Genomic DNA, 13,650 nt, shown 5'->3' with positions numbered 1-13,650 from the left:
TATCAGATGCTGAACTGACCTGCTCCAAGTTCTAGATAATTCCAAAACTATCATGTGCCGCAGCCATACGAGGAATGCGGAGGTCTGACCAAACCAGAATTGCGAACGTCAAGGAAGGAGTTGATGCCTGAAGCAGCCAGGCCATCAGAACCACAGCCGGAGCCACGAACCTTAGACCTGAACAGACCAGGGAGGAAAAGCAACAGTACAAGCTAGAACCTCAGGCAATGACACTAAGGAGACTGAAGGAATCCCTAACTGTATCGGGGACTGCAAAGAGAAGCATATCAGCTACTCAAGTCTGACAGCTTCATGCTCCCAACTGATCGGGTGGACCGAACAGAGGAGGCTAGCAACTGAGGTTTGGAAGCCCTCTTTTTCGGGGGTAGGATACGATGACCTGATCCGAAATGGAGAAGCTTGGATCCACAGTAGAGAGGGAGAAGATTCCAGGAAAAGCTCTGAAGGCACAACTGGAGAAAAAGGAGTATGTAGCCTACCCATCTAAGAGGAATCATTGTCCAAGAATGGACTGGGGATGTTAAGGTCAGAAGACTTTACTGAATTGTCACCAGAGGTCCCAAAGTTCTGTGAACCTTCAGCTTCAGTTGATCAACAGCTGAAAAAACAGACCACTTGCAGTCCTCTCTATTCTTGATCAGGACTTCGAGTCCTTGTTGCAGGACCACTTTCCCTCTTCTCAGGCTTCTTGCTTGGAGTAAGCAAGGAAGAAGAGCCACAGCCAGCAGAAGCAGCTCTTTGATGAGCAACGTAGCTCAGCATTCATTAAGAGCCCAGGTCACAAAGGCAGCACAGGCAGAAAAATCTGGATCCAAGTGGTTCACTCCCAAGCAATAGACGCAGTGGTCACAGGCATCTTGTGGGGGCAACTTGTGCTTGCAAGCCACACGTCTTAAAACCTTCATCCTTCTCCATCCTAGAACAAAGAATAACAATATAGTGCCAACAACGCTAACTCAAGACACTTAAAAACATGTAAACACCTAGCTACTAGGAACCTAAAACCTTAGCTATCAAGGATATAAACACACTAAACACACACTATAAAAAATGTAGAAGGGCGGGAACGCTGTGAAAGGGAAACACACTAACTACTTCAAGACCAAGCAGAAAACGCCCACTAAACACTACATGACACTTCTACTAGGGTAACGTAACAATATCAAAAAGCAGCAAACAGAGAATAAACTGAGCACAGCTCATACACCACAATGCACTCTCAAAAGCAGCAAACAAAACCTGAAGAGAACAGGGACAGCAGTCTACTACAGGTAGAGGAAGCAGGGTTCCGAGGCTGAAGACTAAAGAAGGATGGCTTCAGATCAGAGTCGGATTTGGTGACCCACAAGTTGAAGCCTGATGGAAAAGACATCAGATACCTTGTTTTCAGTAAAACTGAAATTCCAAACAGACTTGTTACTTCGTGGAACTGTTCTCTTAGTGTACTTAATCACAGGTCTAACAAGAAAGCATCTTACAGTCTGAAACGCAAACACTAACTAAAAGCAAATAAATGCAATGTCTTGAACCTTACCTTGTATTAGTTTTGTAAATTCTACCGCTAATTTGAAATGCCACACTCTTCTGCTGAAAAAATTCAGTTTAAAGTTTATACCATCTTGAAAAGAAATACAGTACTTGTGATCCAGCTTGTCATAACATTATAAAGTAGCTACAACCAGTCCAACATAACAAAATATCACAAAACTGAAAGACGCTCACAAAGAAAAAAAAAAAAGGTGATTGGGTTAAGTTAAACTGAATAGTTACTAAGCATTCAGCAAATAACCAAATCACTTGTCGCCTCACAGCAAGATGTCTGTTCGATTCTCGTCTTCTGTGTGGAGACATGATTGAATGGGCATACCTTCGATGAAGGTTGTACGTCAGGGCTGGCAACTCGGTACATAAAAATCTGCTGCCAATCATTAGCGGACCGGAGTTCCGCTGTGCCGACCCCTAACCGGGAAAAGCCGAAAGATACAACAACTATCATTCATGTACATAAACATTCATGGCTCCCATGAGAAATACATATTACCCACAAATGAAGTCACGTGAAAACATTTTTTCTATTTCTTATTTTATTTTGCCAATTATGCATCATGTGATACTCACAATTTAAGTTACTACATTAACAGTAGCTACAAAGTGATATAACTTAACTATGCATCTTCAAAAAAAAAAAAAAAAAAAAAAAAAAACACAACTGCGCACGGCATGTGTGTGTGTGTGTGTGTGAGAAGGGTGGTGCTGTAATCCCGCTGCCCTAATACATTTTACATACTTGAAGGCTTACCATATATCCCCAGTCTCCATTATCCATCTGTTCGGGTCCTTGGATTAATTTCCTCTGGGACCTGCAAGTACAAAAGAAAGGCTGTTGGTAGAAGCTGGCTTCAGATCCTCTTTGTTCTCATGAAACTGAGAAAATGAAAAGGTTTCTTAACAAGCCTGACTTTCTGTATAGCTTTGAAATGAGTTTCATAACAAAAGGATATGCTTATGTCTATTTTGCTCATATAAATAAAACAGAAATATTCCAGTACATGTACATAGCAGCTTCCTATGAAATTATAATTAAAATGTTGCAGCCATGCTCCTGCTAAAAAAAATGGCTTACTTTGACTTTAGGGCAATAATTGTCATAAATATATTATTTTCAGAGGATACCCTCTGCTAAGGAGTTTCATCCTGTATCCCAAGTTCGAGGCCTTCAAACTTCTTTTAACTATTGTGTGACAGTAAAAGCGGCAGTGCTAGTGGATCACCCCCAAAAACAGGCGCACATGCCCAGAGGACTTAACCAGTTAAAAATAAAAACAAAACTGAATATGTACAGCTCTTGGTTAAAACAATGCAACAAGTTTTGATCTATATTCAAAATAAATCAACTGTACTATAATCATTTTCCTTTATCTGTGAGGCCTGTTTCACTGTTACAGGAGCAGGGTAGCTGCCTTGAATACTTAAAATCAAAACTTAACCCGAAGTGTTAGGAATACTGGGTAAAGTGAAGTCTCAAGTAAGAAAGGGGGAAAAAAACAAATAAAACCCTCAGTTGTGACAAGACAGAGTACAGAAAACAGCTATTAATGCCATGCAACTGCCGCAAATTTTATTCTGGGGCGTGAACAATTAGGGGAAATGTGCAAGTGCGACCACTTTTTTATTGGGATACAACAGTCAGGATGACACGCTGGTTAGAATTTTTGTAATGTGGTGTCAAGTACAGATGCCTAAAGCAGAAGGAGAACTTATAACATGAGAATCGGATACAAAAGCTACTCTGAAAAAGATGCAAGTTTTCTGGAATATTCTACTACCTTTTCTAAAAAAGTATCAGCACCAATGTTTCCATACAAGATAAGGTTTATCTTTGGCATCAACTACACTCCACAAGCCCACCCCTTTGGACCTTGCAGGCATATGCAGGAGAGCAGTTGAGAACAAATCAAAAAATCTCTTACCTACTGCCTAGATGACAGCTGGCCTCAATCACCTCTCATCTAGTTACACAAGTGGGTGGAGACACAGTGATCAGCCAGACAGTCTGCAGACAATGAGGTCAAAAAAGAAATGTACAGAGGACCATTTTCAGAAGTGCAGAAATTAAAATGTAGGGGAATATATACAAAGTCCAAAATTATAGTAGCTCAGAGCAGCACCCTATGGTACTGTCAGCAGCCCTCCTGCAAAAAAAATGCTATAACATGCAACAGTGAGTTTTGCAATTCTTTTGAGTTTTGTTTGCATTGCATTTTGTTTTGCAGTGTATGGGGACCTACAGGATCAAACTGCAAACATCTTTTACTCAGACTGACCAAACTCCAGAAGCAAAGTGACATAATGAAAACAATACAAAACAAACGCACAACAATGGGGAGTATGCCCAAGAATATTACATTAAATATTGTATACATTTAAATGGCATTTTGGAATGTGACTGCATATACAGCACTGAAGTTCACTCAACTGGCACAGAACATAAAGCATAGTTTGAAATGGATTTGCATGGTCCAAACCTAAATCTTCAGGTTTCTTAGTCTAGTAAAAAGCTATCATAGAACACCAATGGCAATGTAGGCTGCATTCACAGGTTATGCGTTTATTTATTTTTAGCTAGCATCAGTAATGACAGTGTCAGCAACCACATTTCTAATGAAACCCCCATGCTTGGGACAAAGACAATGTAGCCATATACTTCACTGGTCCAAATAAATATAATTTTTCCCTTATCAGTTGATCTACAAATTAGGATCTTCATTGGTGAAGGGATTAACCAGTCTGGATTCCATCAATGAGAAATCAGCATAATTTTCAGGAGTTCCTATACAGGCCAGTAATGTCACATGCAATGAAAAAATTAACCAAATTCATAGGCTTGATCATCCCTCATGCCTGACAGCTCACTCTGTCTCCAGCAACCACAGTCTTGCAAAACAAAACCCTACAAGTACAGCCAGGATTGCAAATGGAATCAAATGGTACAAAGGTATACAACATCTTACTTAAAGGGCAGTACCCACTTGAAAATGGCTGGGAAGGTGTGTGGACGAAAGAATTTCAACCCCTCAAGCAGAGACTTCATCATACAAGAAATAAGGTGAGAATGAATGCTATATCTAACTTTAATGAAAACCCCCATTCATGGGTACAACACTGGGCAGCAGCCCATACAATGCATCTCACCTGAATGGCAGGAGTGAATGCAAAATTCAGGCCAACCAGCCAGATCAGCCCTGGGCAGCACACACAAGCCAACTTCTTGAGCTGTGGGCCAATCACCAACCAAAGGGTACTGACAATAAAGTAGTACTGCTAGGGGCACCCCCTTAGGAATCCAGAAGACCACTGCCCCAAAGTGGTGGAAAAAGCTACAGTCTAGCACCCATGGCACTTATCTGGCCCACTTCCAGTGATATCCATAGCTCCTTATGACATTACGACACCGTTTAGAGCAGTGTTCCATAAACAAATGATTCTGCAATTAATGGTGGTTAACATGCAAAAGGTTTTGGCGTAGGAAACAAAATGACATGAAGACCTTTGATCTAGGATGTAATACAATGAAGACAACTGTTTGCCACATATTAGGATTGTTTTCATTTATATTTTCATAACCTCATAAGGTACGTTTTCCCGAGGAACAAAATGTAAACATTTGGGGTGGGAGACAGAAAAGTACACCATTGCCGTCCATGCATAATGCACTACACTAGAAATACTGCCAAATGCCTAATCATGAAAAATGTATTGCCTCCATATTTATATTAGTACTGACAGAAAATAGAAGTTATATACTTACCAGAATGTTCCATCTGAGTAGTTAGACTTCATTCTTCTGCACATATGGGTATACGGATCCGATTCGGATCCGAGCCGGCAAAGCATCAGTTCCGAGCTCCAAGCTCCTCCCTTACCTATATTACATCACTTTCTCCTATCTAGCCACAGATCAAGTTTGCTGTCACTAAATGGCAACATAACCACAATCCTAAACAGGACAAACCTAAAGAGTGAGGGGGATGGAGGGAGGGAAGGTGCAGAAGAATGAAGTCTAACTACTCAGATGGAACGTTATGGTAAGTACATAACTTCTATATCTGAAGTAGTTAACTTCATTCTTTCTGCACATATGGGACAGAGTCCCCAGCTACTAGTATTCCTGGGAGACCCTTATGGAAGGATACTTCTGAGCACCGCAGAGCCAAAGGATGCTCTCCCTCTAGAAATGAGATCCAATTTATAATAAGAGATGAATGTGTGCGAATTGGCCCAAGTCGCTGCCGCACAGATATAGTCTAACGGAACTCTTGACCAGAAAGCTGCAGAAGTGGCCAATGCCCTAGTGGAATGAGCCTTCAATACACCAGGAGGAGATAAACCTTTGTCCTTATAAACTTGTGCAATACAAAGAGTGATCCACCTTGCTAAGGACACTTTCAAAACTGCTTTGCCCACAAATGGTTTAGAAAAAAAGAGACAAATTGTTCCGACTTCCGGAAGGGTTTAGTCCTATGGAGGTAAAAACATAGCTATCTATGGGCATCCAATAAATGAAGCTTACATTCACCTCTATTTTGGAAATTTGGGAAGACTGGCAAATTTATAGACTGATCAATATTGGCTGCTGAGGACACCTTGGGAAGAAAAGAAGGGTTTGTACGCAGCGAAACCCTATCCTTGTGGAAAACCAAATCGGGGGGCAAGGAGGATAAGGCCTGCAACTTTGAAACTCTTTTAGCTGAAGTGATGGCAACCAAGAATGCTGTCTTCCACGACAAAAACTTCATCGGAACTGAACCAGCTGGCTCGAAAGGGGGAGGTCAAAGCTTGAAGGACTAAAAAGTCAGATCCCAGGGGGGCACTGTTTCTTTAACTGGTGGTCGCAATAAAAAACTGCCCTTCAGGAAAGCTTTACACAGTTTGGCAGAAGCCAGAGCAACCTTATTTTCACCTACATGAAAATTAGAAATGGCAGCCAGTTGAACCTTGATGGTGGAAGCACTTTCGCCCGATAGAAAAAGATCAGCCAAAAAATCCAGTATGACCGGAACGGGGGCTGTAAACTGGTTCTGATTGCGTTGAGAGGCCCAAATGCAAAAACGTCTCCACTTGCTATTGTAGAGTTTCCTAGTGGATGCTTTAAGAGAAGCTACCAGAATGTTCTTAACAGGGGACGAAAGTCCAGGAGTCCTGATGATCATGGGAACTGGAGCAGCCACGCAGTCAGCTTGAGACTGTCCAGGTTGGGCAAGGGCATGCCCAACGGGTGAGAAATTCGATCCGGACATGGATCTAGAATCCATGGAGGAGCCAACAGGTGAGAACATAGGAAGGGAAACCACACTTGGCAAGGCCAGAAGGGAGCTATGAGAATGACTTTGCACTGCAGCCGGCAAGCAATCTGAAGGATACTTTGGAATAAGAGGTAACAGAGGATAAGCATACAGTAGCCCGGGAGGCCAAGCATGGACTAGAGCGTCCCTGGGGACATCCCCCAGAGGGGGGGATCAGAGCGAAGACGTTGCTGCACTTCGTGTTGGAAGGAGATGCGAAGAGATCGCAGCAAGGCTGACCCCAAAAACAAGGAAGATTTTCTCCGCCACTGACCGTTTCAGAGACCACTCGTAAGGCAGAAGGATTGCCCTGCTGAGACTGTCCGCTAGAATGTTGGATTGTCCTGGGATATGCATTGCTATGAGAAACGGGCTGGTGGATATGGCCCACTCCCAAACCCTCATGGCCTGGCGACAAAGGGGGTAGGGATCGGGTCCCTCCCTGTTTGTTTATATACCAGACTACAGACATGTTGTCTGATTGAATGGCTACCGTCCCCGGAGGTAGGACAGGGTGGAAGGCTCTCAACGCTAAAACCACTGCCCTCATCTCCAGGACACTGATGTGTAGCTTGGTCTCTGGAAGGGACCACGTGCCTTGGACTGTTCTTCCCAGGAAGTGCCCCCCCACCCGAGCTGGGAGGCGTCCATGGTCACCGTGGCTTGAGCCAGAGGGGCTAGAAAGCTGCGCCCCGCAAAAATGTCCGCTGATTGACGCCACCACTGGAGTGATCTTCTGCATGTCTGGTTGACTCGAATGTGGAAACTCATCGGGAGGTCTAGCTAGGACCACTGAACTGCTAAGATTTCACTGAAGGACTCTCATGTGAAGACGTGCAAGAGGGAGGATAGAGATTGAGGCTGCCATCGAACCCAGGGCCCTGAGAACATCGGCTGCTGTGACTACAGAGTGATCCAAGATCGCTGATACATGCAGTCTGAGATTTTCTATCCTTTCCGGGGTGAGAAAAATCTTTGACTGAATCGAATCCAACCGTGCCCCGATGAAGTCTATGATCTGAATCGGAGTCAGGTGGGACTTTGAGGTTGATCGTGATGCCTAACTTGTGAGCCAGACCGAGGAAGTAGTGTAGGGCCTGACACAAGAGACGTTTGGTGGATGCAGTGAAGAGCCAGTCATCTAGGTAGGGGAATACCCGAATGCCCTGAAGTCTCAGGTGAGCCGCTATGACCGCAATAACCTTGATGAACACCCTGGAGGCTGCGGTGAGACCAAAGGGTAGGGCTCTGAATTGAAAGTGACTGGCCCCTAGCCGGAAGTGCAGAAACCTCCTGGAGCCCCTGTGGACCTTGATGCGATAGTAAGCGTCCTGGAGGTCTAACGAGCACATCCAGTCGCATTCTCTCAGAAACTGTAGAATGGACTGTAGAGTGACCATCCGGAATTTTTGTTTCTCTACCGATAGGATGAGGATAGACAGGTCCAGAATGGGCCTGAGGTCCCCCGTCTTCTTTGGCACTAAAAAGAACCTGGAGTAGATGCCTGATCTGGATTGATCTGGGGGGACCGGCTCAATGGCTCGTTTTTGTAGCAGCTTCGAAACCTCTAATGCTGCAGCCTCCCTGTGAGCGGGTGGAACATCTAGAAGGCGTGTTGGGAGTTATGGGACATGAAATGAAGGGGATAGAATATCCTCTGGATATGATGTTTAACACCCAACGGTCGGCAGTAATGGACTCCCATGCCGCTGGATGTAAGGAAAATCTTCCCCAGACTGCCTCCAGAGTAGAGCAGCCAGGCAAACCCCTCAGGGTTGCTGTGCAGGTCTGTCGGAAAAAGGTTCCCTAGACCCAAAGTTTCTGGGACCCCCTCTGCCTCTGGGACGGCGTCGGTCTTGTCCCCTTCTGACTCTGGGGGATGAATATTCCTGAGTTTCACGAAAAAACTGTGATTTCTGGAACCACATCTTCTTTTGTCCCTTTTGGTTCCTGGAATAGGATTTCTGGGGGTTAGAGGAGCGGATTCCGATGGCTGACAAAGTCTTTCCATCCTTCTCACTCTGGGTTAGTGTGTCACGTACAGTCTTCTCAAAGAGGGATGATCCATCGAAAGTGGCGTTTATGAAAGACGCCTTAAAGGACTCCGCAAATTTACACAGCCTGATCCAGGCGTGTCGCCTCAAGGCAACGCCTGTACCAGCAGCTCTAGCGGCTCCCTCCGTAGCATGAGAGAGGAGACGCATAGAGGTATTAGTCACTGATTTCAGTGTAGTCATCTTCACAGTAATGGACTGCTTGTCGTGCTGCAAGAGAGACTCCGGGGGCGACTCAGTTAGTTCCGATATAAGGTCTCGCTGCAGTCGGATGACATGTGACAAGTAATTCAGCGCACTGATAGAAAATGTCGCTGACGAGCCCATGCGCTTCCCGAAACGATCCATCGACCTGGACTCCTTGTCTGGTGGATGAACCGAGAACTCTCCTGTGCCAGTTCACTCTTTGTGGCTGCTGTAACTACCAAAGCGTCTATCGAGGCTCCCTTGGACCATGCCTGCCTGTCTGACGGTGGGGAAAGAATTTTGTCTGGCCTTTTGGGTATAGGCTCTACGGTGTCAGGATCCTTCCATGTCCTAGTGGTGATGAGGTCCACCAAAGGGTCCGCTGGAGGGGAGACCCAGGAAGTAGATGGGCCCGCGCCAAAGGCCTCCAGGAATACGGACTCATCCACATAGGTTTTTGGGGCTGACCAACCTCCTCTTTGGTGGAGGATCTCCATAATGTCTCCGAACGAGACGTCCTCGGTAGGTGATCTGGGGGAACCCTCTCCTTCATCCAAGTCCGTATCGGTGGTAATGGACTCAGGGGAGTCCAAGTGCCTCCTCTTACACTTGCGCTTACGAGGTTCCTCTCCAGTGGGACTCTCTGAAGAGGATTCTTAAGCCTCCGGGGGTACCTTGAGGGGAACAACCTGGGGTTGCTTTGGCACGGGCTGTCCCTGAGACAGGGTAATGGGAGCAGAATCCAAAATCAGAGGGGTCTGGGTAGGATCCGAGTAGGTGAGCTGTGGCCTCAACCCCAGGGGGAGAACCCTTTCCACTGCCCCGAATGCCGATGGAGAGCACGCCTCCGTAGCTCGTAAGGATGAGGCTCTCCCCAGATCCGAAGCAGGGATCGGAGCCGATGGCAGGGTAGTCTGGGCACCGAGGATGGGATCTGAAAGAGCAAGATCTCGACCCTCGGGTCCAACTCCCCGACCACGGCTCCGAGAGTCTCAGATCGGATCCGAGGAACTCGAGGTGACGGCCGGCGTCGAGGAAACGAGAACCATTGGTGCCGACCCAACAGCTCCGAAAGGTCTCTGACCAGACAACCCCGAAGCGATAGGTCGGATCGAGGAAGGAGCAATAGGGTGGAACACAGTTGTAGAGGGACCCTCTCCAATGGGAGAGGGCCCTGGTAAGACTCCCATCTGAATCTGGTTCTGGATGAACCTCCTCATCAGCCTGTCCATATCTAGGTCGGAGACACTCAGAGTCGACCTGGAGGAAGCGACCAACTCGGGTCTGGGCCGGATCTGAGGGGAGTGCCTTGGCTCCGATGGCTCCATCGGCTCCGGCGAGAAATTGGGAGAGCGGAGCCGAGGAGAACAAGACCTGCGTGCTTTTGAAGAGGGGTTGGAAAAGGACTCCCTGTCCGGTGATGTTTTTCTGGGCCTGTCCCTCTCTTTGTGGTGCTTCTCCTTTTCTCTTCTGTCCCTACCTCTCTGGGATGAATCCGATGTAGGCAGGCCGGGCGGGAGGTTGAGTCCCTGCCTGCACAGTGTCACTGGCTGGGGATGAAACTGAGGCAGACTCCAGGGCAGAAGCTGGTAGATGAAACTGAGGCAGACTCCAGGGCAGAAGCTGGTAGAAGACCTTTAGCCACAAGCTTAGCCTGACGATCCTTCAGTGCCCTAGGGTTAAAGCCTGAACAAATGTCGCAGGATGCAGACAGATGGGCGACCCCTAAACATAGAATACACAGAGTGTGGCCATCGGCTGGTGAGAGCTTATAACCACACTCTGTGCATTTCTTAAAAAGAACCTTAGGCTGTTCAGCCATAGTGGATAACAGTAAAAGCCCTAACAGCCCACACACACACACTTAACAAGGGATTGGGCCTAGGCGGGAAACCAGACTACAAAAACAGTACTACACAAACACTATATATATATATTTTTTTACAACTAACACGACGACCAAACACGAAGAAGGGAGGAAAAGGTATTCACAACCAACTACACTAATAAGACCAAAAAACCTTACCACCTTGCTTAGAGCTCAGAGACCACGATGCAAACGAGATCTGGGGCTAGACAGGAGGAAGTGATGTAATATAGGTAAGGGAGGAGCTTGGAGCTCAGAGCTGATGCTTGAAAAGTTTTGCCGGCTCGGATCCATATACCCATATGTGCAGAAAGAATGCAGTTAACTACTTCAGATCATGTGACTTGCGGAATACCACATGGTGCCAGCTAAATCCTTAGCGAGTGCTGGAAAATCTGCCGCGGATACTAAACTGTACAGCTTAAGAGATACTGAGTGTTAGTAAATAGTTATGACTTTTTATACCTCTGTAAATACCTGAAAAAACAAGCACATGGACAGGAAATGCTCATCATCACATGAAACACCAGGTCTGGCTTAAAGTGCTGCTGATGCTATATGCTTAGGATGAGTGATTTCCAAAATATAAAATGCTGTTTGTGAAAATGTACAGAAAAATCTAAATGTGAGTATTTCTGTATTACAGTACATTACAGTATTAATGTAAATATTTCAAAGGAGTTGATGGTTATCATTGGCCTCAAGGAAAACTGAGAAAACCCCAGGAGTCCCAAGCACAAGATTCAGAGGTCCTTGGGCAGGGAAAAGGACCTGAGGGACAAATCCATTCACCTGCCAAATCTAGACCATGCAGGGAACAGGACCAAATATGGCCACAATCCTTCAAGAAGAAATACTGACAGCAGCCCGAAGTAGGGCCACACTCCTTCAGAGGTAGCTAAACACTCCCTCTGGTATGAGTCAGAGCACAGCCTGCTCTAGACCGAGAGAAGAAATCTAGTTAGTGGAATTTGGCAAAGGTGTGCACTGAAGACCAAGCAGCTGCCTCTATTATGTTTCTAGAGTCCATATCTTTCCAAAAAGCCACTAAAGTACCCACGACTCTAGTACAGTGGGCCCCTGACCTTGTCTGGAAGTGACATGTTATGGTAAGAACAAAAATAGCCTGGGACAACAATTTATAAATGGTCTATTTAGAAACTAGCAGCCCTTTCTTCTTACCTTCATAAGAAACTAGCAGCTGATTACAAGTCCTAAAGGATTTTGTTCTATCAATATAGTACACTTTTCTTTCTTTCTGGAACTCATAAGTGCATCCGTGATGTGCTGGTAGCTGCATGCATTTTTCCCGCTAATCTAACTGTGGAACATGTCAACTTCATAGATTTCTTTTATTAACACCTTCAGCTGCCTAGACATATTTCTGAGTGCAATGCTTGATTTACAACAACACAGTAATTACTCTGTCCAAATCAGCATTTACATTTTTTAATAATTATTACAATTAACTGTATAATTCTCCATATCCTTTATAGTGGACTGTATTACTTGCTGATATTATCTTTGTCGGTCTTCTATACAATATGTGACTTTAAACCCAAGTTATATTCTCGGATAAAAAAAACTGCAAATGGCATCGCTGAATATCCACTACTCAGTCTTGGAACATGCATTATATCAGCCTGGGAGATTAGTTTCTGAATGAGACTGGGACAATTATTTCAACGTTACTCTATGGCATGTAATGATAGGCCATGAGTTCTGCTCCCCATAATTGCTTGTTTTAGCTTCATTAATGAGACCCTTACCTCTCAGGATAGTTCAGCTCATTTAAACATTCTGAAAAAAAAAAAAAAAAAAAAAAACAATTTGATATCTGAAAAACGTTTCGGAAAAACAGCCTATGCTTAATACTGTACTGCTGTACAAGTGTTAGATGTAATGTGCCATACTATTTCTCTTTAAACATTTTTATGCAAAAACAAGTACAGGGAGTGTGGTATGTTTTTATTCCATCTTTACTTGCTATAGTCAGTAGATGATGCAACCTCTTTATACCATGCAGCACAAATAATTTCCCCTATTTTTTGTTCATTTTTTTGAAACCTGACGATATTGCCATCTTAATGATCTAGCATTCCACCTTTCCTAACTCCTGTATCCTCTTCTGCATTGTATTAATGTCTAGTTCACTGACCTTAACTCTATGCTTTTATATGAAATTATTTAAAAAATGAGAATGCTGGTAAAGGCCGGAGAAGTCTTGTTATTCTAACCATGTTTAATTCATGCTACCATGTGACAGACCTTTGGCTTATTATCAGACTAATGCAGTCATCCTGTGCATTGCTGTACCCTTCTGTATCCGTTGGCTGTACAGTACTGCATAACACAATCAACAGCAGCTGTACGGACCCAGCTGTGAATTAAGGCTTAGGGACTGATCAGCTTGTACTGGCACACTTACCAGCCTGAGCAGTTATGTTCTTTTGATACTGGAAAATATAGCCCAGCGTGTATTCCACCTTAGACTGATGTTATAATCAAAAACACAAGATTTAGATAGGAGTTGCAAATATGAAAAGCAGTAAAATTAAAAGACAAGGTGTTTTTCTTGACAATTTTACCTTTCTAGCCATGTATTTGATAAATGGGTAGTGGGTATTTACAGCTGGTTCTACAATGCTGACTCAAAGCAATTAACACTGGACAATCATTA

The 13,650-nt window shown here is 44.7% G+C and overlaps 1 protein-coding gene across 5 annotated transcripts in view; it reads right to left on the bottom strand.

The window, feature by feature from the left end:
• The window catches only part of KCTD6 (potassium channel tetramerization domain containing 6), a 269,008-nt gene that overhangs the window by 146,406 nt on the left and 108,952 nt on the right, over window positions 1-13,650 (bottom strand). For 4 of the 5 annotated variants that reach the window (XM_044078804.1, XM_044078805.1, XM_044078807.1 and 1 more), the window contains exon 2: window positions 2,321-2,381. In XM_044078804.1, coding sequence (XP_043934739.1) covers window positions 2,321-2,381 — 61 coding nt within the window. Of the gene's footprint in view, window positions 1-2,320; window positions 2,382-12,739; window positions 12,759-13,650 lie in introns of those variants that run through there. The other variant, XM_044078808.1, reaches the window with a different exon arrangement.

This window comes from Protopterus annectens, chromosome 7.part1 (assembly GCF_019279795.1).
Source record: "Protopterus annectens isolate FY-2018-M chromosome 7.part1, PAN1.0, whole genome shotgun sequence".
Classification (NCBI taxonomy): domain Eukaryota; kingdom Metazoa; phylum Chordata; order Ceratodontiformes; family Protopteridae; genus Protopterus; species Protopterus annectens.
The sequence above is the reverse complement of the archived record's forward strand: the minus strand, read 5'-3'. Positions and strand labels throughout refer to the sequence as shown.